Below are 22,100 nucleotides of genomic sequence, written 5' to 3'. Positions count from 1 at the left end.
CTTTAAGCCACGTTACAATATCTGGCACTTAGAGGTGCCAACTTTGAGACTTCTTAACAACATATCCCAAAATTTGTGAATAATTCAACAATACATACAATTTAAGACTTGTCACTAAGCTTATGTACAGTACAGTTTGATAATTTTGGCAGTGTGAAGTCTAACAGTAGGAACCATCACCATGGGCTAAAATTACCTTCAAAATGTTTTAATGGAGGTGACACAATGTTGATATTAAAATACGTATATTTAAATGACTTTAAAAGCTGACTGGAGTAATAAAGATATTTAAAAACTGTTTAGCAAACCTGAAGTAAATCAGTAAAATTTTAGATGCTGTCCAAACTTTTGTGTATTTCTGGATCTTTGTTTTATTTTTAAACCCTTAACCATTTAAACACCAATTAAATCCCATTCATACATGCGAACAGTTCAGGAAGTTTTTGATGTGGAGAAACACATTGACGATCATTCATAATTCATGATTGATACCATTGCTGGTTTCCAGAAAGGAGCAAAATATTTTAAATGATCAATAGACACATACGGCCATGCTTGAGTCTGCAAAATGGATGACTACAAAATTTCTCACACAGTACCTTGTCTGCCCAATACATAGTGGATTACCTTGCCTATTTCCACCCCCGTAGCCTTACCCAATCCATCCTTGTCTTAGTTCATGTGCTGTGGAAACCCTCATTCATTTGTTAATTTGAGACTTGACTGTTGCAATGCACAGGTGGCCAGTCTCCCAAATTTTTACCTCTGTAAACTTGAAGTCATCGAAATCCCTGCTGCCCGTGTCCCTACTCACACCCAGTCCTATTCGCATATTACTCCGAGGTTGAGAAAGAGCTCCTTTCCAACGATCACTTTGTACTCCGCTACCTGTGAGGACAAGGAGATTACAGGGAGGGCAGCCACAATACAAACCAAGGCACTGTGGCTTAGAAGGCTGTTTAAGACGGGGATGAGCAGAATAGAAATGTAGTAATATGGAACTCTATAATTAGGGATATAGATGGTATCTCTGCAGCCAAGAATGAAAATCCCAAAGGGTGTGATACCAGGGTAAGGGATATCTCATGGTGGCTGGAGATTAACTTGGAAAGGAGAAGGTAAATCCAGTTGTTGTGGTCCATGTTGGAACAAATGACATGGGTAGGAACAGAAGGTCCTGCTGAAAGATTATCAGGAGTTAGGCTCTAAATTTAAAAAAACAGGACATCGAGGTTCATGATCACTGGTTTATTGCCTGTGCCACATGCAAATTGGCATAGAAGCAGACAGATCTGGAGAACTAACATGTGGCTAAAGGGATAGAAGGATTCCTTTTCAGTGGACACTGGCACCAGTTCAGGGTCAGAAAGAAGCTGTACTGATGGGATAGGCTCCATCTGAACCAGGAGGGGACCCTTGTCCGAGTGGAAAGGGTAACATAGGAAAATGGGAAAGGCTAGCAAGAGATGAGGAGAAATTTCTTCACCCAGGGAGTGGTGAGCCTGTGGAATTCATTACCACAGAAAGTAGTTGAGACCAAAACATTGTATGTTTTCAAGAAGGAGTTAGAAATAGCTCTTGGGGAAAAAGGGATCAAAGGGTATGGGGAGAAAGCGGGAGCAGGCTATTGAGTTGGATGATCAGCCATGACCATAATGAATGGTGGAGCAGGCTCGAAGGGCCGAATGGCCTACTCCTGCTCCTAGTTTCTATGTTCTAAGAGTGGGGGATGTCATCAGCCTAAATGTAAAGAGGACAGGAGAGAATAAAGTAAGGGAGGACCCTGACTGCAAGGGTGTAAATAAAGTCATGGAACAGATGGCTAAACATAGTGAGAGGAAATCCTACTAAAATGAGTTGGAATGTCTGTGCAGCAATGCACACAAGTGTCCTTAATTAAACAGGGGAGCTGGAAGTAATCATGCATTGAGAGGGACCAAACATAGGGATTATTGACACATGGCTACAGAAGAATCAGGGCTGGGTGGAAACACATTGCGTGGTATAACATTTAGAAAAGATATGGAGAGAAAATGGGTAGATGGAGTAGCTGTATCTATTCAGGACAATATAATAGCAGTAGAGAAAAAGGAGACAGCCATTAGCAAGACAAAAATAAAATCCATATGGATTGAGATAAAAGATAAAGCATCCATCACACTAATAGGTGCCGTCTACAGACCAGCTAATAGTGAGAGGAAGGGAGGTGGAGGAAGAACCGATGCAGACAAATTAGGGAATTGAGTCAAAAACATAGAGCAAAATTTAATGTCCCCCCCACCACCTCCCCAGCAACATGGTTGGGGGGACATTTAATAAGTCACTAAAAAGTTGCACCACCGGTTAGCAAGGCTGCAAAAAAGCAAACCAAACACTAAGCTTTATTTCTAGACGGATAGAATTGAAAAGTAAGGAAGTTATGCTAAACCTGTGTTGAGCCTAGTTAGACCGCAGCTGGAGAACTGTGTGCAATACTGGCTGCCATTTTATTAAAAAGATATCGGGGCACTGGAAAGGATGCAGAGAAGATTTACAAGGATGATACCAAAACTGTGAGAATATACATATCAGGAAAGGATTGACAGGCTGGTTGTCTTCTCTCCTGAAATGAAATTATAAAAGTTTTTGCTAGCAGTGGATACAGAGAAAATGTTTCCTCTTATGGAGACGAGCATAACCAGAGGCCATCGATATAAGATAGTCATCTAGGAATCCAATGGGACATGCATAAGAAATTCCTTCACCCAAAGAGTGGTAAGAATGTGGAACTAGCTACCACAGCGAGTTGGTGAAGCGATTAGTATAAGATGTATTTAAGGGGGGAACTAGACAAGCATTTGAGGGAGAAGACAATAGAGGGTTACAATTGTAGATTTAGATGGGCGGAAGCTCAAGTGGAGCTTAGACACCAGCATGGACAGGCTGGGCTGAATAGCCTGTTTCTGTGCCATTGTCCTATGTAATTCTATGCTTGCTGACCTTACATTGGTTCCTGGTTAAGCAACACTTCAATTTTAAAATTCTCATCCTTGTTTTCAAATCCCCCTATGGCCTCACCCCTCTTTATCTTTGTAATCTTTCCAAACTCTCAATCCTCCGCGATATCTGCGCTCCTCGAATTGCGCCCCCTTGAGCATCCCCGATTTTAATTGCTTCACCATTGGTGACTGTGCCTTCAGCTGCCTTGGTCCTAAGCCCTTGAAATCCCTCCTAAACGTCTCCATCTCTTTATGGCCAGGATCTTTAGGTCAGTGAGCGGTGGGGCGGGGCCTGCTCGCTGACGCGCGTGATGATGTCGGGCGGAACTCCTGACCTCACCCCGCGTCATTTCGATTTTCAGGTCGGTGGGGGCGCAGCCGAATCAGCTGTGCGCCCGCCAACCTGTCAGCAGCCAATTGAGGCCATTTAAAAAGTAATTGAGATACTTAATGGACCTGCCCGTCCAACCTTAAGGTTGGCGAGCAGGCCGGGAGCCCTGGCGGGCTTCAGAAAAAGCGTGAAACCTCATTCACGGGCAGGATGAGGTTTCATGATGGTTTTAAAAATTTGAATAAATGTTTGATTAAAAGTGATGGACATGTCCCCTCACGTGACACTGTCACATGAGTTGGGACATGTCAGGGAAATTTTATTTTTGCCGCTTCACCTTTTTGAAAATTTGGCACCGATCTCCCTGAGGCAGCACTTAGCCTCAGGGAGGTGAGTGTGCTCTTTCGTGTGCATGCTTGAAAGAGCGCACTCCCGGGTGAAGGAATTCCACCCCCCCTCCGCCCACACAGGGAGTGCATAGCGCTTCCTGGTGGACGTCACACCAATTAAGGCCCGTCCATATAAAATGGTGGTGAGCCTGCACCTGCTCCTGCACCTCATCCCCGCCCCCCCCACCCCAAACAGGGGGAAAATTCTTCCCTATGTCTCTTTCCTCCTTTAGTACGTTCTTTAAAACCTACCTATTTGACTAAGCTTTTGGTCATCTGTCCTAATACCTCTTGATGTGGCTTGGTGCAAAATTTGCTTCATAACACAACTGTGAGCCACCTTGGACATTTTATTCTGTTAAAAGCGCTATATAAATATAATTTGTTTTAGAAGCTCTCTGTAAGGGCACACCCCATTTTATTCAATTCCATTTTCCCGACTGACCTTTAGCAACTGCAACCGTGTAGCTTACCAAAACAAAGCATTTTTAAATTTCCCACCCCTTATTCACCCTATCAATTCAGGCATTACCTTGCGTCTGGTGTTCAATAGAAGAATTCCAGCTCTCACTATAGCCCAGTCTGGGTCATCAGTGCTCGAGTGCTGTGAAGCTGGCTGACTTGAGAGTTCGCCTTGAACAAGGAATGCCTCTACTGTTTAGATGTATTCCTGGAGGTTTGACCATCTGATACTTTATCATGTGACACTAACCTGATTTGCCTTATAAAAAGGCTCAGGGCTGGATTCTCCAGTCTCTCACCAACCCAAATATTGGGTTTTCTAATCTTACCACCCCCTCCCACCCCTTTCCAAACTTCCATCCCTTTAATTCCACTCCCCCCACCCCCACCATGTACCCAGTCCTGTGGGTGAGGCTCTCATTTCCCACCCCCAGCCAGCCCCCCCCCACCTCTCGACAAGACCAGCCCTGAGAGGTAGGTTCTCTGATTTTCACTTCTTGTCACCCTCAACTTCAATAATAAAATGACAGAAGAAAAAAATATTTCAAGTGACGAACCAGGTCCCGGCACTTATTTTCAAACGCTTCATCGACTTGACAATTCCCTTACAGTTTGGCTACAGCTACAGGAAAAGAAGCAGCAAAAGTGAGGGGAGAAGCAAATTGAAAAGCCAAATTGCATAGCTATTAGTTGGGAACTTTATTGCCTTTGGTGCTCAACTGTGCTCCGGCGCTGCTAATTTACTGAGGCGAACCCACCCCTCTTGAATGCACTGCAGGCGCTTGCCTCAATAACCAGTCAGGTCTTGCCCCTAGCCCTTGTACACACCCATGTAAACCAGCGATGTTGCAATCCTTCATACCAGGCTGCTGTGCTTGCACCATTAACCACCTGTATGATGGTTTCACATTTCTTTCAGAGTCAGTAGTTATCCAACTCGCGCTCTCTCATCCATCACCGCATTATTGGCTGCTCCGCCTGTCTATGTTAAATTCCAATTTTGCTGGATGTAGAATTATAAAATGGTTAAAGCAGAGAAAGAGGCCCAATTGTGTCTGTGCCGACTCTGTCAAAAGCAACTCGGCTAGTCCCACTTCCCCACCTTATCCCTGTGGCCCTGCAAATCTTTTCTCTTCAGGTAGTTATCCAATTCCCTTTTGAAAACCACGATTGAACCCACCTCCACTGCTCTGAGGCAGAGTATTCCACTTGCTGTGCTTAAAAACAAAAGCTTTTTTCCCTCGTGTCTCCTCTGGTTCTCCACCATCTGCCACCCTTGCTCCATCTGTGTGTACTGAATCAAGCCTGCGAAGGACTGGCCTCCACACCCACACATCAAAGCTCTGGCCCTCCCTCATTGGTGCACTGGTGGTACTCATCAACTTTACTTCCCTGTCTCCTCCCAGGTTGCACATAGCAGTGCCTGGGAAGGTCAAACCTCAATTCCAGGAAACTCCAGGACAAACTGGGAGGGCTGGCAACTGTACATGGAGCTTTGACTCCGTTCTAATCCACAATGTGAATTTGAACTTGCCTAGATGTATTAAAACAGAATTCCTGCAGGTTAAACACACAAGTGATGATTAGAAACAATTTTCACGGAGCAGGATATATGAGCTGCACGTGCCCACTTCACTGAAGGCGCTGGATGACACGTGATGGCAGGAGATGCTGGTGGTGGAAGTCTGGAGGAGGAGGGAGGGATACCATCTCTCCCTCCAGTCCTGCGCTCCTGCAGCACCTCGTGTTGCTCCGCTTGGCTTCAGTCTTCCTCTTCCAGACCAAGGGGGTCCCCCTAGCAAGTCAAGCACCCACCTTTTTCCTTGTGACTCCTATGAAGTGCCTAATCAAAGCACTTGCTCCCGCTTTTTAGGTTAAGCCCTCAGAGAATTTCCAGAATAAATGTTGAAAGTGTGCTGATGAAGCCTTGACAGTGCCCCAAAATGTTTTTCCATTTGTTTCAAAATTCCTCTTCAAACCTTCAGCAGCACCTGAATAGTAGAGATGCGATATGCCTTTCAAAGATACTCATTCCTCAGCCACAGCTTGTTTTCTCTATTTCAGCTGGTCGTTGTTAAGAGAGGGAGTTAGACACATGCTATCTACTAAAATGCTGTGCAGTCTCATCAATGAATGCCATAGCAATTTAAGTGGCAACAACCTTGACAATCCTCTGGGTGGCTATTAAGAGTGCATGCTCAACTTCTTGGACCAAGATGGTATTTTGGGCTAAACTTCCATTGCAGCTGTAAACCCCAAATTGGCCATCCTCTTTAGCACTTAAAGGAGCTGGGGAAAGTAACCCCCAATGAGCCTTAACCAAATACATCCCAGTGATTCTGTTTTGGTGTTTTTTGGTGCCTGCTTAAAACATAAGTTATACATTTATTTTAAATGGCGTATCAAAGCCTTGCAGTTGATCCTCTATTCTCTTTACTAGGCGTCACCACAGCGATGTTTGCGAAATTACACAGACAAAGCTGCGAGGTTCAGTTCGAGACTTGAGGTCTCCTAAGAGGTCATCAAAATCCACAATTGAAGAAGACTTGAAGAAGCTAATTAACCTTGATAGCCCTCCCCCAGACATTGGAAAAGATGGGAAGGTATGAAAATTCTAAATGATCATGCTGTGTTTGTGAGGATGGCGGACCTGGTTAAAATTCCTCAGACATGGTCATTGCCATACTCCTTTGTTAATCGTCTTCCTTTTTCTCATTCAAAATATTCAGGCTTGCTGATGATATCAAGTTTATCTTATGTCAATTTAGAAAAGTCATTAACTTCAGCATAGAGCACTTAAGCGCACTGCGTCATTTTTAAACCTGCAAAACCTGTTAGAACACCATTAACCTGAGGACACAACTGTCCTCTGAAAAACGAGAGACCAGAAAGTAAATGGTGCAGGAAATTAGATATCAGACTAGGTCCCGCCATTTGACTGGAGATGTACTAACTTAGAGGTTTTGTTTTTGGAGCTGGGTTTTCATGTGTGATGTCACCCGGTGACTTTGAGGTTTGCTGCAAAGGCTCCCTGTGTAGCAGTCTCCAGCCTCTTGCACGAACACAGCATCTGTCGAATGCTTCCAACATTTCCTAGGAGTTTGTAAAATAGGTTTCAGACAATGGTACGACAAACCTCACGTCTCAGTGCTGAACTTAGCCTCTCTGTGAAAGGCTGTGTGGGGTGATGTCTGCCTTTGCAGAGTGCTCCCGTCTAGTTTGTTGTATTCGGCCCTCGAGGGGCAGGAAGCACAAGCATTTTTGCCAAAAGTATAGAGCACAATGCACACAGCCAGTTCCATTCAGGCATCCTGACTGATGGAACCAATTCATGTTCATTGCAGCAAGAAACCCCTATTCAAGTGAAAATTAGTGATTTTTTTTTTCAGTGAAAGATGTCTGCTGTTTTATTTTCCCCACTTGTCTCATCCTGTGCCAGCATGAAGCACTCCCAGATTCAGTAAAATGCTGTTGATTGCAGAATAATGCTTCCATTTCTCTGCTTCAACAACATGCCTAATTGCAACTCAGGAGAGCAAAAGTTTGAATGTCTCCACTCCCCATACCAGTTCCCTCAGCTAGCCTACCTGAGCAAGATTGACGACTATCGCTCATTTAGGATTGGTTTAGTACTGCGAGCATGTTCCTATAAAGGCCCCAGTTGAGACAGTCCATTTGCTCAAAATTTGTAGCCAACTGATTTTGACTTCCTCAGTCTCAACTGATTTTTGAACTCAGGCGCCACAGGTCAAAATGCCGTGTGCTTAACTCAGTGAGCCTCACAGGCACCGAGATGTTTTCTCGACTAACAGCATTGCTTTTTGTTTAGATTTAAATAGATAAACTGTTTCCACAATATAATTAGCCGCTCTGTTAAAGATGTATCCCTTCCTTTGTAGATATGTATGTATGCAAGTCTATAAGGTGGTTGTATTGTGGATTCAATGAGTTCACATTCCCAGCTCCAGAACAATGTAAAGAAGCTAAACTAAATATTACAACCATGTTTCCCATGATGGTTTCATCATAGCTGACTCAGTCATGGGTTGAAAGAAAGAATTTTAATTTTGTATCGCACATTGAGACATCCTCGGGAGATTCCAGGGTGCATAACAAACATTTAATTACTATTGATGATGTAATCACTGTTGGTATGGAGGTAAATACCGCAGCCAATTTGTGTGCAACAAGATGCTGCACACAGTAAATAAGATGAATGAAAAATTTGGTGGAGGTGATTGAGGGAAGAATTCTCTCCCTGCTCCATTTCAAATAGTGCAAGGGATCTTTAACGTCCACCTGAGCAGGCAGACCACACATAGTTTGACTTGGCATCTAAACATTGGCACTGGCTTTAATAGCGTATTAAATTGACAACCTCTATGTTTCTGGATCTCCCCTGGCATGTGGGTCTCCTTTCCCCACCCCCTCGCACACGACTGTTTCCCCCCCACCCTGGACCCCGCTCGCGCGCGTCTCTTCTACCACCCCAACCCCCATGTGTGTCTCTGTCTCTCCCAGCGTGTGTCCTGTCCCCGTTCTCCCCGTGTGTGTGTGTCTCTTCTCTTCCCCCACCTCCCCCAATTAGTGTGTCTCCCCTCCCGCCACTGCCCACTCTCTCTGTCTCTCCTCTCTCTTCCCCACCCCACCCCGGCTGCTCTACCTGGACTCAGCAGCAGGTGGGAATGGTTTTACGGTGTCTATCCTATAGAACCTCTTCATAATTTTACAGCAATGGAAAGCACCCCAGCTAGTTCAATCTTCCCTGATAACTGCATTGTCTCGATTCTAGCAACTTCAATGTAAATCTTTTCTCCCTGAGCATTATTGTTATATTATGGAGAACAGAACTATTCCCGTTACTCCATGTAGCCTATTCAAGGTTTGTTATAAGTTGAGCATTGCTTCCCTGCCTCTGTAATCTATTCATCTAGAAATGAACCCTAGTACTCTGCTTAAACCCTTTATTGCTTCGTCAAATTGTGTTGCTACTTTTAATTAGTTTGAGTAAAGTGGTCATGGGACTTTGCTGTGCTCAAATCAACGTTTTTCTACATCAACTAGACTTCAAAAAGTACTTCATTTGAATGTCCTGAGGCCATGAAAGGAGCTATAGAAATGATGTCCATGTCTCCCCCTCATTCTCTTGCCTTGCATGACAATGACAATGACAATGAAAGCACAGTTAGAGGTCGTTTGGCCCATCACATCTGCACTGGTGCCAGTTCATCAACATAATTTGTTTTATGTGAACAGGTTTGATTTGTATAAAGTCCAGAGTTGCAGGTGGAGAGAGACTTTAAGTGTGGCTGAGAGTGAAAAAGATATTCAGAGAAATGAATACCGAGAAGGCGCATTAGTAGAGCAACTACTGAATTGTAATATCATGGTTCCATTTAAGAATGGATCTGGTCCAGATAAATTGGAATCAAAGGTTGGCAGAAAAATGGTACCTGAGCAATGGGTTACGTCTGAAGAGGAGATGGTGCAGGTAAAGCCAAGGTATATCCCACGAAAGGGTAAGGTAGGGCAAACAAATTCAGAGCTCCCTGGATGATGAAAGAGCTAGAGATTAAGATGAAGAAGAAAAAGTGTGCTTATGACAGATTTCAGGTGGATAATACAACTGAGAACTAGGCTGAATGTCGAAGGTTCAGAGGGGAAGTGACCAAAGCAAATAAGAGAAGCAAAGAGAGAGTATGAAAAGAGACTGGCAGCTAACAGAGATGAGGAAGAAGTTCTTCTGTCAGAGGGTAGTGAATCTGTGGAATTCTTTACCGCAGAGGGCTGTAGAGGCTGGGTCGTTAAGTGTGTTCAAGGCTGAGATAGATTTTTGATCAGTAAGGGAATCCAGGATTGTGGAGAAAGGGTAGGAAAGTGAAGTTGAGGATTATCAGATCAGCCACGATCTCATTGAATGGCAGAGCAGACTCAATGGGCTGAATAGCCTACTCCTGCTCCTACTCCTTATGGTCTTATAAAGGCAAGTATCCCATATGCCTCCTTAACTACTTTATCTACTTGTCCTGCTATCTTAAGGGACCGGTGGACATGCACACCAAGACCCCTCTGATCCTCGGTACTTCCCAGGGTCCTACCGTTCATTGTGTATTCCCATGCCTTGTTTGTCCTGCCCAGGTGCATCACCTCACACTTATCTGGATTAAATTCCATTTGCCTCTGACCAGCCCATCTACATTTTCCTGTAATCTAAGGCTATCCTCCTCACTATTTACCACCCCATCAATTTTCGTATCATCCACGAGCTTACTGATCAACCCTCTTACATTCAAGTCTAAATCGTTTATATATACCACAAACAGCAAGGGACCAAACGTCGATCCTTGTGGAACCCCACTGGACACAGGCATCCAGTCACAAAAACACCCCTTGACCATCACCCTCTGCTTCCTGCCACTCAGCCAATTCTGGATCCAATTTGTCACATTGCCTTGAATCCCATGAGCTCTTAGCTTCATTATCAGTCTCCCATGCGGGACCCAATCAAAAGCCCTGCTGACGTCCAAGTAGACTATGTCAAATGCATTACCCTCATCTACACACCTGGTCACCTCTTCGAAAAATTCAATCAAATTGATCAGACATGACCTCCCCTTAACAAAACCATGTTGACTGTCCTTGATTAATCTCTGTCTCTCCAAGTGTAGATTAATTCTGTACCTCAGAGTTGCTTCCAATAGCTTCCCCACCACTGAGGTTAGACTGACTGGCCTGTAGTTTCCTGGTTTATCCCTTCTTCCCTTCTTGAATAATGGCACCACATTGGCTGTCCTCCAGTCCTCTGGCACCTCTCCTGTGGCCTGAGAAGTATTGAAAATTATTACCAGCGCCCCTGCTCTCTCCTCCCTTGCCTCATTCAACAGCCTGGGATACATTTCATCCGGGCCTGGAGATTTATCTACTTTTAAGCCTGCCAGACCACTTAGAACCTCCTCCCTTTCTATGCTAATTTCTTTAATTATATCACAGTCCTTTGCCTGATTTCCATTTTCCATACCAATGTCGTCCCTCTCACTTGTGAACACCGACACAAAGTATTCATTTAGAGCCCTACCTACATCTTCCGGCTCCATACACAAATTACCACTATGGTTCTTAATGGGGCCTACTCTTTCCCTAGTTATCCTCTTACTCTTAATGTACTTGTAAAATAACTTTGGATTTTCCTTTATTTTACCTGCCAATGTTTTTTGATGCCCCCTTTTTGCTCTCCTAATTTCCTTTTTAAGTTTTCCCCCCTACACATTCTATACTCCTCTAGGGCTTCTGCTGTTTTGAGCCCTCGGTATCTGCCATAAGCCTCCCTTTTTCTCTTTACCCAATCCTGTATATCCCTCGACATCCAGAGTTCCCTGGATTTGTTGGTCCCACCCTTTCCCTTAACTGGAATATGTTGGCTCTGTACTTTCCCTGTTTCCTTCTTGAATGAGTCCCACTGCTCTGATGTAGGTTTACCTAAAAGTAGCTGCTCCCAGTCCACTCTGGCCAAATCATATCTGATCTTATTAAAATCGGCCATCCCCCAATTTAGAACTCTGATTTCTGGCCCATCCTTGTCCGTTTCCATAACAACCTTGAATCTAATAGAGTTATGATCACCATCTGCAAAATGCTCCCCCACTGATACCTCTACCACTTGCCTGGCTTCATTCCCTAAAATTAAGTCCAGGACCGCCCCCTCTCTTGTAGGACCTTCTACGTACTGGCTTTTTTGTTTTTTAAGTTCTACCCATATGGCTTCATTTGAGGAGCCTTCTAAGATGTCATCCCTCCTTACTGCTGTAATTGATTCCTTGATCAATATTGCGATACCCTCCTCTTTTACCTCCTTCCCTGTCTTGCCTGAAGACCCTATGCCCTGGAATATTGAGTTGCCAATCCTGCCCCTCTCTCAACCATGTCTCTGTGACAGCAGTGACATCATAATTTGTGCCCTCAATTGATTTGCCTTATTCATCAGACTCCTTACATTAAAATAAATACCATCCAACCTTACCAAACTCCCTTGTGTCTTAACCGGCCTATAATTTCTATGCCTTCCAGACTCATTTGCTCTCTCTTCTAATTTTGGCTGTGCATCTCCCCTTGCTGAATCTCCTCTCAGGATCTCACCCCCCTGCCAAGTTAGCTTAAACCCTCCCCAACAGCACTAGCAAACCTCCCTGCTAGGATGTTGGTCCCATTCCAATTCCGGTGCAACCCATCCTCCTTGTACAGGTCCCACTGTCCCCAGAAACGGTCCCAATGTCCCAGAAATCTAAAGCCCTCCCTCCTGCACCATCTCTCCAGCCACGCATTCATCTGGACTAACCTCCTATTTCTATACTGACTAGCGCGTGGCACCGGAAGTAATCTAGAGATGATTTCCTTTGAGGTCTTGTTTTTGAACCTGCTTCCAGCTCCCTAAATTCTGCTTGCAGGACCTCATCCCTCTTTCTACCTATGTCGTTGGTACTAATATGTACCACGATCTGTGTCTGTTTGCCCTCCCCCTTTAGAATGCCCTGCAGCCGTTCAGTGACACCCTTGACTCTGGCATCAGGGAGGCAACATACAATTCTGGAATCACGTCTACGGCCGCAGAAACACCTTTCTGTTCCCCCTACTATTGAGTCTTCTTCCATTACTTCTCTTCCCCTCTTTTTCCTAACCCCCTCCTGTGCAGCTGAGCCACTCTCAGTGCCATGAGCGTGGCTGCACTCCCCAGAGGAACCGTCACTCTCGTCGTTTTCCAACGCAGAAAAACGGTTCTTGAGCGAGATGCACCCTGGGGATTTCCTGACTACCTGCCTGACACCTTTCTTCTGACTGATGGTCACCCATTCCCTCTCTGTCTGCACTTCCGTAAGCTGTGGGGTGACCACATCTAAAAACGTGCTATCCACGAAACTCTCAGCCACGCGGATACACCTCAGTGCCTCCAGCTGCTGCTCAAGCTCCAAAACTCAGAGCTTAAGTAGCTATAGCTGGTGGCACTTCTGCACACGTGGTCGGTCAGAGCACAAGGAGCGTCTAGGGCTTCCCACATGTTGCAGGCGATGCATAACATGAGACTGAGCTGCCCTGCCATGCCTCTAGTTGAGAAAAAAACCCTTACTTGAAGTTAAATACAGTAAAAGAATGTTAAATTATTTATGTATTTTAAATAAAAACTAGCACTCTAACCTTTCCTTGGCTTAATCTATTTTAAACTGGAGGAAAAACACTTGCCCGCAACTCACTAATCAGCTCTCACCTTTATGCTGACGTCACTTTCTGAAGCTTCCCTACACTTGCACTGGTTCTGATCTCTCCACTGCTCTCTTGCGCTGTCTTGTGATGTCACTCTTGTTATTTTTGACAAGAACTGACTGCAGGACACTCTTCCCAGACTGCTTCACCGTGATGGTGACTGCAGGACAATCTTCCCAGACTGCTTCGCCGTGATACTGACTGCAGGATACTCTTCCCAGACTGCTTCACCGTGATGCTGACTGCAGGACACCCTTCCCAGACTCTAAAACGTTGATTTTTTTTTTATTTTAACAAGAATTATCACCAACTTGCCCCTCCTTCATTGGTTGTTCTTGGTTTTTCAACTATTCCAATGGAGTGAACATGCCGTGGTGGGACTCAAACCTGGATCCCCAGGGCATTACCCTTATATGTGCATAAGTTATTGAACGTGGCAGGACAGGTTGAGAGAGCGGTTAATAAAGCATCCGTGTCCTAGGCTTTATTAATAGGGTTATAGAGTTCAAGAGCAAGGAGTTTATGTTGAACGTGCATAAAACACTGGTTCACCTTCAACTGGAGTATTGCATCTAGTTCTAGATGCTGCACTTTAGGAATGATGTTAAGGCATTAGAGAGAATATAGAAAAGATTGACAAGAATGGTTCCGGAGATGAGGAAATTCAGTTACAAAGATAGATTAGAGAAGTTGGAACTGTTTTCCTTGGAAAAGAGAAAGCTGAGTGGGGATTTAATGTAAGTATTCAAAACCATGGGGTGTCTGGACAGAGTAGATCGGGAGAAATGGTTTCCACTCTTGAAAGAATCGAGAATAAAAGGGTACAGATTTAAGGTAATTGGTAAATGAAGCATTGGTGACAGGAGGAAAAAATTTTTTTTTCACACAGTAGTTAGGACCTGGAATGCATTGCCAGAGTTTATGGTGGAGGCAGGTTTAATCAAGGCATTCGAAAGCAAATTAGATAGTTATCTGAAAAGGAAGACTGCACTGGGCAATGGGGAGAAGGCAGGAAATGGCACTGAACGAATCACTCATTCGGAGAGCTGGTGAAGAAATGATGGGCTGAATGGCTGCCTCCTGTGCTGTAACAGTGTATGATTCTGTGATTTTAAGAGATTGATGCAGCATAAAGTCTAACAATGACATGCTGTGAAGGAAATAATGTGACAAGAATGTGCTTCTGAAAATGAAAAATTAACCCTTCTTAAAAGTAGAAAAGGATCAATTTGTCTAAATCTATATCCTCGATTTCCTGTGAGTGCAAAGCTTGTACCCCAGGATGCATAACATGTATTTGACAATTAAGTTTCTGTTCCTCATCTCTGATCTGAAACAGCTGCATTTTCTCTTGTTTCCTTTTGTCTTGATGTAGCCTTCTCTCCCAGACACGCCAACCACAAGGAAGCCATTGCACCGGACCCTGTCTGATGAGAGCATTTACAGTGGCCAGAGAGAACCTTCATTCTCCAACACTCATTCATCACTCCTGGACCAAGCTTTGCCCAATGATGTCCTCTTCTCCAGCACCCATCCCTCCCTGCACTTCACACTGCCAGGCCGTAAGCATGGACAGTCGATAAAATCTCATCATGGTGGGTAGTGCTCACAGGCCTCTGCTCTGTTGTTTTGTCCGAGTACAGCAATCTCGCTCACTTGCTGCTTTTATTGCGTCTAAAGGGTTTTCTATCCTGATTTACCCCATCTCTCCTGATATCTGGTATGTTTTGAGGTGCAGTTCTGTTGGACCCAGACATGCGCTTGTACCTCTCCAGATATGGCTGCTGCTCTGGCTTGAGCTTTGGCTGCGTAAGTCTGGACACCGATCACATGGGGCATCACCACTGAGGCCTCCACCTAGGACGTGCACACACTTTTCAACAGGAGTCATTGGATTGTGATCGGAAACAAGAACACACAACACTTTCTGCCCTGCCTCCCAAATCCAGAGGCTCTTAGAGCCACTTGCAGCTCCTGTATTGCTACCCTGGCTAAGGTTGGTCCCGAGGGCAGACCAGGATCGGATCTGAGGTTTATCGCTTGAACTTTTATGTTAAGGGCCAGGAGGAGGAAGCTGCCCTTGGCCCTGGTCTGCCGCTTTGTTGAAATGAAGGCCATATTCAGACTCTCGTTCCCTTCAACTGAGGTCTTACTTTATGTAGGGAAATTAAAGTCCACCTTTTTAACTTTGGATGGATTTTCTCCTGAATTTTGATTGGTCACCAGTTTATCTAGTTAAGCCTTCTGTAGTTTTTAAAAAAAGATGATTTCAGGGTTCAAGCTCACTTGCTACTGCAGGGATTGAGTTTCATCAGTTCTTGGACAGGAGCTAGAAGTGTTTTCTATGGAGGGAGAAAATTGGGAATTTCAGGTAAAGTCAAATTTTTCAGGTAAATGATGGAGTGTGAAGATTATTCCTCTGTCTTAGATTGGTCCAGTTTTCTAATTCCCATTTTAAATTAATCCATGGGTCTGCTAGAGTTAAAGTATCTGGTAACCTATGTTGGGTTAATATTTTACTATTTATCCCGCAGTTGAACTTTCTGCGTCTGATGGTTCCCTGTCTGATATTCATGAAAGAAGGAGACAACCACTGCCAGACCCAGGCCTTATGCCCCTGCCAGACACTGCCATGGGCTTGGAATGGTCCAACCTTGTGGATGCTGCAAAGGCATTTGAAGGTCAGAACGTGTGTGTATTTTTGACAGTTGAGTACTTAAGCACTGTGTAGAATCTTATTCCTCATTCGCCAGTCTATTCAATGTTGTAAATTGACACATGGCTTAGTCTGGACCCTGGGAGAAGAACACCAAATGTCCTGCCAGTGTTGCTCTCATTATAAATAAGAAATTTAACACTGGTGGGCTCTTCAAATCCAATTGAATACATGGGGTTGGGTTTTCGCACAGTTGGGAAGAATCAACGGACCTTTCAAATTGGCGGGCAGGACCCAGATTAGGAAGTCCCACCCCCATTTCTGACAGATCCAGTTTTTGCCGGCAGGTGAAGGGGGCACGGTGTGAATTACACAGGAGCGAAAACCAAATGCAGCAGGACTATTTGAACTTAGCGCTGAGTTCAAGCAGACCTCACTTGGTTCGTCCAAGGGCCTTAACCTACAGTGTGGGAGTCATTAATTGTTGGAGTAGACATAAGCGCTCCTGAAGGGTAGATAAGGTCTGTTCTAAGTGTCATAATCTGAAGTGTTTTTTAAATCCTCTACTCTGTAAACTTGAAATAAAACTTGAAGTTTAACCAATTTATTTGAGTCCTTTGAAGAAGTAGCATGTTTTATTTATTTATTCAAGGGATGTAGATGTTGCTGGCTAGGCCAGCATTTATTGCCCATCTCTAATTGCCTTTGAGAAGGTAGTGATGAGCTGCCTTCTTGAACCCCTGCAGTCCTTGTGATGTAGGTACACCCACAGTGCTGTTAAGGAAAGAGAGTCAGGATTGTGAGTGGCTTGGCAGGGAACTTCCAGGTGGTGATGTTCCCATGTGTCTGCTGCCCTTGTCCTTCTAGATGGTAATGGTTGTGGGTTTGGGAGGCGCTGTCTAAGGAGGCTTGGTGAGTTCCTGCTATGCATCTTGTAGATGGTACACGCTGCTGCTACTGTGCGTCTGTGTTGGAGGGAGTGGATGTTTGTGGATGGGGTGCCAATCAAGTGGGCTTCTTTGTCCTGGATGTGTCAAGCTTCTTGTGTTGTTGGAGCTGCACTCATCCAGGTAGGTGGAGAGTATTCCATCACACTCCTGACTTGTGCCTTGTAGATGGTGGACAGGCTTTGGGGAAACTGGAGGTGATTTACTTGCCGTAGGATTCATAGCCTCTTGACCTGCTCTTGTAGCCACAGTATTTATATGGCTAATCTAGTTCAATTTCTGGTCAATGGTAACCCCCTGGATGTTGATAGTGGGGGATTCAGCAATGGTTATGCCATTGAATGTCAGGGGGGCGGGGGGCGCGGGGGCGGATAAAGGGGAACCAGTGAATGTACTGTATTTAGATTTCCAGAAGGTATTTGATAAGGTACCACATCAAAGATTATTGCAGAAAATAAAAGTCCCTGGTGTAGGGGGTAACATATTGGCATAGAAGGAAGATTAGCTAGCTAACAGGAAACAGTAGGCATAAATGGATCATTTTCTGGAGGGCAGCATGTACCGAGTGGTGTGCCACGGATCAGTATAGATAGGAGAGTAAGCTGTGAAGAGGGCATAAGGAGGCTTCAAAGGGATATAGATAGGTTAGATGAGTGGGAAAAGATCTGGCAAAAAGGGTATAATGTGTGAAAATGTGAAATTGTTCATTTTGGCAGGAAGAATAAAAAATAAGCATTTTATCTAAATGGTGAGAGACTACAGAGCTCTGAGATGCAAAGAGATCTGGGTGTCCTTGTGCATGAATCACAAAAGGCTCATGTGCAGAAACAGCAAGTAATTAGGAAAGCTAATAGAATGTTATCATTTATTACAAGGGGAATTGAATACAAAAGTAAAGAGATTTTGCTCCAGTTACAATGTACAGTATTGGTCTCCTTATTTAAGGAAGGATGTAAATAAGTTGGAGCAGTTCAGAGAGGGTTTTCTAGACTAATACCTGGAATGGCAGTGTTGTCTTATGAGGAAAGGTTTGACAAGCTAGGCTTGTGTCCACTGGAGTAAAAGACAAGACTTGCCATTAGGGCCTTGCTCAGATTGCGGGCATCTGAGGAGGTGATGATACTGGAGCCCTACAGCTACTGGACCCTGGAGGAACACATGCATCACATGCTGTGTGGATTGTCATGGACTTGGCGGCACTGCAAAGCAGAAGGTGGGAGGTCTCCGTTGATGTCTTTGGCCTGATTCGGAACATCCTGGTCTTGGCCATGGGCTGCTACGGATGATTGGTGAGTTGGGGGGAGAGAGAGGTCCGGCTGTGAGTTGGAGAGGAAGGTGTACGATGGGGGGGTGAGGTTGGGAGGGAGGCCACGAAGGTGTTGGTGGGGTGGGGGTGGGGGTGGTGGTGGTGGTGAGGTTGTAATGGGGAGAATGCAGCAGGTGGGGAGCTAGGTGTGAAGGAAGGAATCCGGGGTGGGGGAAAGAGCCTGGAGCGGGGCAGGAGTAAGTGTGGAGGAGGGAGTAAGGGTTGGGGGATGTCCAGGTGAATGTGCAAGGGGAGGGCCAACAGAGTTGATGACTGCCTCCTGGGGAGCGAACTGAGGGTGGGTGTGGTAGGAGGGAATGGTGAGAATAAGAGGGGGCAGAAGGAGCTGGAAGGTTGGGAGGGTGAGAATGCGTCGGTACCAGTAGAAAGGGTGGCGAAGGTGGTTGGTGGGGACTCTGAGGCAGACACCGACCCTTGGGGTTGGAAGGAGGAGGCCAGGAGATCAATTTGGATGGGGTTGGGATTCTTATGAAGGTAGGGAATGTACACATTCACTTGGACATCCTGAAAAGACAAGGGTTCGGGTTGGTTGGTGACATTGGGGAAGTGCAAGGTGATGACAGGGGGGGTCGACAGTGATGGGGGAAAGGATATGGGTGACTGGGGGAGGGGAAAGGACAGGGGAGTTGAGCAAAAATCTCACTATGATCATGGTTGTCGAAATTGAAAGTGAGCGGAGCCTCATGTTGGACGGACACAGGTGCTGCATGGGAGTGTGATCAGTGGGTGGGCGGAGATACAGGTCAGCTCAGATGGAGAGCTGAAAGAGAACCCCAGCAGGCAGCATTGAGAATGCTCAGGACAGTGAGATGAGTGTGATGGAGGAAGAACCCGCGTGCGTGGGAGAGGCTCCGAAAGGCCCTGCCACACACACACATACACACACTTCTCCCTCCAGAATCACTCGTGACTCGGCTGTGTGCAGCTGAATCGCTAGTGAGGCGGGGCGGAGGGGGAGTACAGTGGGAGGACTCACAAAACCTGTTCAATGAAGCTGAAAGACACCATTACGTGTTATTCAGTGAAAGTGAATATATTTTCAGATTATAAAGTGACAAAACATGTTCACCTGTGCACCACTTGTGGTCAGAATTTCTTTACTTTTCTAGGCGCTGTCCTGACATCCGCAGCAGGGGTGGAGACAGCCTGTGCAATGGTTGGCCCTGTTGCCTCTAATGACTTTGGCGTGCATCCACTGGAGAGCTGAGGCATTGGGAGCCCCGGCTTGTTTTGTCTGTCCTGCTGTGGACCAGCTGCTCCCTCTGTGGTGACAGCGGATGAGGTTGAGGAGGTCACAGGCAAGGGGGACTCGGAGGGAATGAAAGCCTCTGAGATTCCTGAGTGCATCCAAGGGTGTCCAGCAGTCACTCCCCTCCCCTCGGGTGCCCGAGGGCCCCGGCCTGATCCTTAGAGGGGAAGGAGCACCTGGAGGGATGTCGAGGTGCCCTGTTTTCCCCTCGCATCGCCTCTGCAGGAACTCACCCATGGCTACCATTTTGGAGTGCAGGTCTGCGCGCATCTCCTTGTTCTGCTGTATCAGGGTTTCCATGGCGTCCACCATCCTTCCCATGGAGACCTCCATACGCGCACATATGGGCACTACTTCATCAAAGAGCAGGTGAATGCACTCCTCCGACTCGTGTGCCGCTCAGGGTTTCCAGCAGCTCTGTGTGATGTTCCCTCGCATTCTGCTGACTCTCCACAATGAGTTGGAAGGCTGAATCCAGAGGCTCATCGTCTGACTCGGACCTCACAGATGCCTCTTCCCCAGCGGTCCGAGTGCCAGGGAGCTCGGCTGAACCTGCCTCCTCCTGCCGTCACATGTTTGTGTGGTGACCACCAGATTGTGAACCCGAGCCTGCTCCAGATCTAAGTCCCACCGGGGTGTCTCCTTCTGTGCTGATGGGCGGTGTGGGTAAGTGCTGTGATGTGTCTTCCAGGCTGCTTGTTTCCTGCTCTTCAATGGAGGGGTTGTCCTCTAGGCTGGAGATGAGGACCTGGATGGAGCTGAGGGCCTGGCTGGCTGAGGGTGTCAGTTGCTTGGCAGAGCTCCCTGTGAACCAAAGTAGAGATTATTAGTGTATGGCAACAGAGTCAAAAGCAGGAGAGAGAGCACTCACATTTGCGATGAGAAAGGGATGATGAGACAGGATCCTCACGTGGATGTTCACCGCTGACCTCACCATCACCGCAGGCACGGTCCATGTCTTCACCAGTCAGTGTGATGGTATACTCCTCAGTGAGTGAGGGGCCTAATGTGGGGCACTGCACCCCTGGCCTGGGACCTCTTCCTGCTAATGTGAGCAGGCTTCTCCTGCATGAAAACAGATGATGGACGTATGCACTGCATGGAATATTTGTGTGGTGAGCGGACCCCTGGGCGGGAGGAGGATGTGACCTCCAGAGGGTATGAGCCTGATGGAGATGTGAGGGTGTGTGTGAGTTAGTGCTGTTGCCCATTGAGGTGGGAGACCCCTGTGGATGTGTGATGGATTTGAGAGCTGAGAGTGATGAGGTGGTTGACTTACCCTGGCGGAAAGGATGAGAGCATTCATCCTCTTCCTGCACTGGATGGCTGACCTCTGCTGTGTTCCGGTGGCGCTGACCGCCACTGCCACCACCTCCCAGGCTGGATTGGTGCCTCTGGTGGACCTCCTGCAGCCAAAGCGGGCGGAGAGGACATCGCGGCGGCCTTCCATTGCACCTAGCAGGCGCCCCAGAAAAGCGTCGCTAAATTTGGGGGCTGCCGTCTTCCTGGCTTTTGGGGCCACCTGTCCTCTGGAGCAGTCCTGGTCTGTTGACGTGAAGTAGGCTGCGCTCTGGTGTGCTTTAAATATGGCGCCCGGAGCGAGGAAGCGCTGAGGTCATGCAGAGTGGACAAATTCGAGCCTGCCCGCCAGCGATCCGGCGTGTTTCCTGTGAATGCGGGACCCGCCGGGAATGTGACGATACGGCACGAAAAGCCGCAGGCTGGTGGGCAAAACAATTGTTTTCCCACCTGCTACCGGACTTTGTGTAAATCTAGAACGATTCCACCCTGTGCTGCTGTGTTGCCAACATGCTTTTGTATTGACACTCTTGTTTTATAACATAAACTAATTGACGCTCAGCCCTTTAAACAGGCTGCAGGATGTTTGCACTGGCAAAGTCTACAGAGGTTAGGTTGTTTAGTTTAAGGTGTGCACTTGGCAGGAGAAACACACATCATTAGTCAGTCCCTCATGTAGGGTCTACATGTCTGCTATGAAACTGGCCACTGTGCAAATGTAAGTTATGTATCCATTGTTATGTACTGCTATAAAGGAAGGTACCCCTAGTGCAGATTCCTATCAGCACCTGTTGAAGTGTGTCACTGTACAAAATGTAATGCAGATTCCCAAGCTGTTGGATTGCAGGTTTTTTTCCTTCACTGTCGTTGGGTCAAAATCCTGGAACTCCCTCCCTAACAGCACTGTGGGTGTGCCTCCACCACATGGACTACAGCAGTTGAAGAAGGCAGCTCACCACCACCACCACCACCACCTAAAGAACAATTAGGGGTGAGCAATTAATGCTGGCCTAGCCAGCGATGTCCACATCCCATGAATGAATTGGGGGGATAAAAAACAAGCATAATCTGCGTGCACTTTGTCTCGTGCTGAAATTGCGTGCGTAAACAGCATGGCAACAAATAATGCAGAGCCAGCAGAGTTTAATGAAATGGAAGGTGTAAGTTCAGCCTCGAGCAAATGAGATATAGAAACCAATCATTCAGGAGT

The 22,100-nt window shown here is 46.2% G+C and overlaps 1 protein-coding gene across 8 annotated transcripts in view; it reads left to right on the top strand.

Moving 5' to 3' along the window:
• sipa1l1 (signal-induced proliferation-associated 1 like 1) overlaps positions 1 to 22,100 on the top strand; it is a 366,264-nt gene that overhangs the window by 328,760 nt on the left and 15,404 nt on the right. For 7 of the 8 annotated variants that reach the window (XR_013579509.1, XM_078563125.1, XM_078563121.1 and 4 more), the window contains 3 exons: positions 6,601 to 6,763; positions 14,788 to 15,007; positions 15,947 to 16,093. Coding sequence is in view for 7 of the 8 variants with exons in the window: in XM_078563125.1 (XP_078419251.1) it covers positions 6,601 to 6,763; positions 14,788 to 15,007; positions 15,947 to 16,093 (530 nt within the window). In the remaining variant the exon portion in view is untranslated. The remainder of the gene's footprint in view (positions 1 to 6,600; positions 6,764 to 14,787; positions 15,008 to 15,946; positions 16,094 to 22,100) is intronic. The other variant, XM_078563127.1, reaches the window with a different exon arrangement.

This window comes from Cetorhinus maximus, chromosome 18, assembly GCF_964194155.1.
Source record: "Cetorhinus maximus chromosome 18, sCetMax3.hap1.1, whole genome shotgun sequence".
Classification (NCBI taxonomy): Eukaryota; Metazoa; Chordata; class Chondrichthyes; order Lamniformes; family Cetorhinidae; genus Cetorhinus; species Cetorhinus maximus.
Note: the sequence above shows the minus strand (reverse complement) of the source record. Positions and strands in the feature narration are given on the sequence as shown.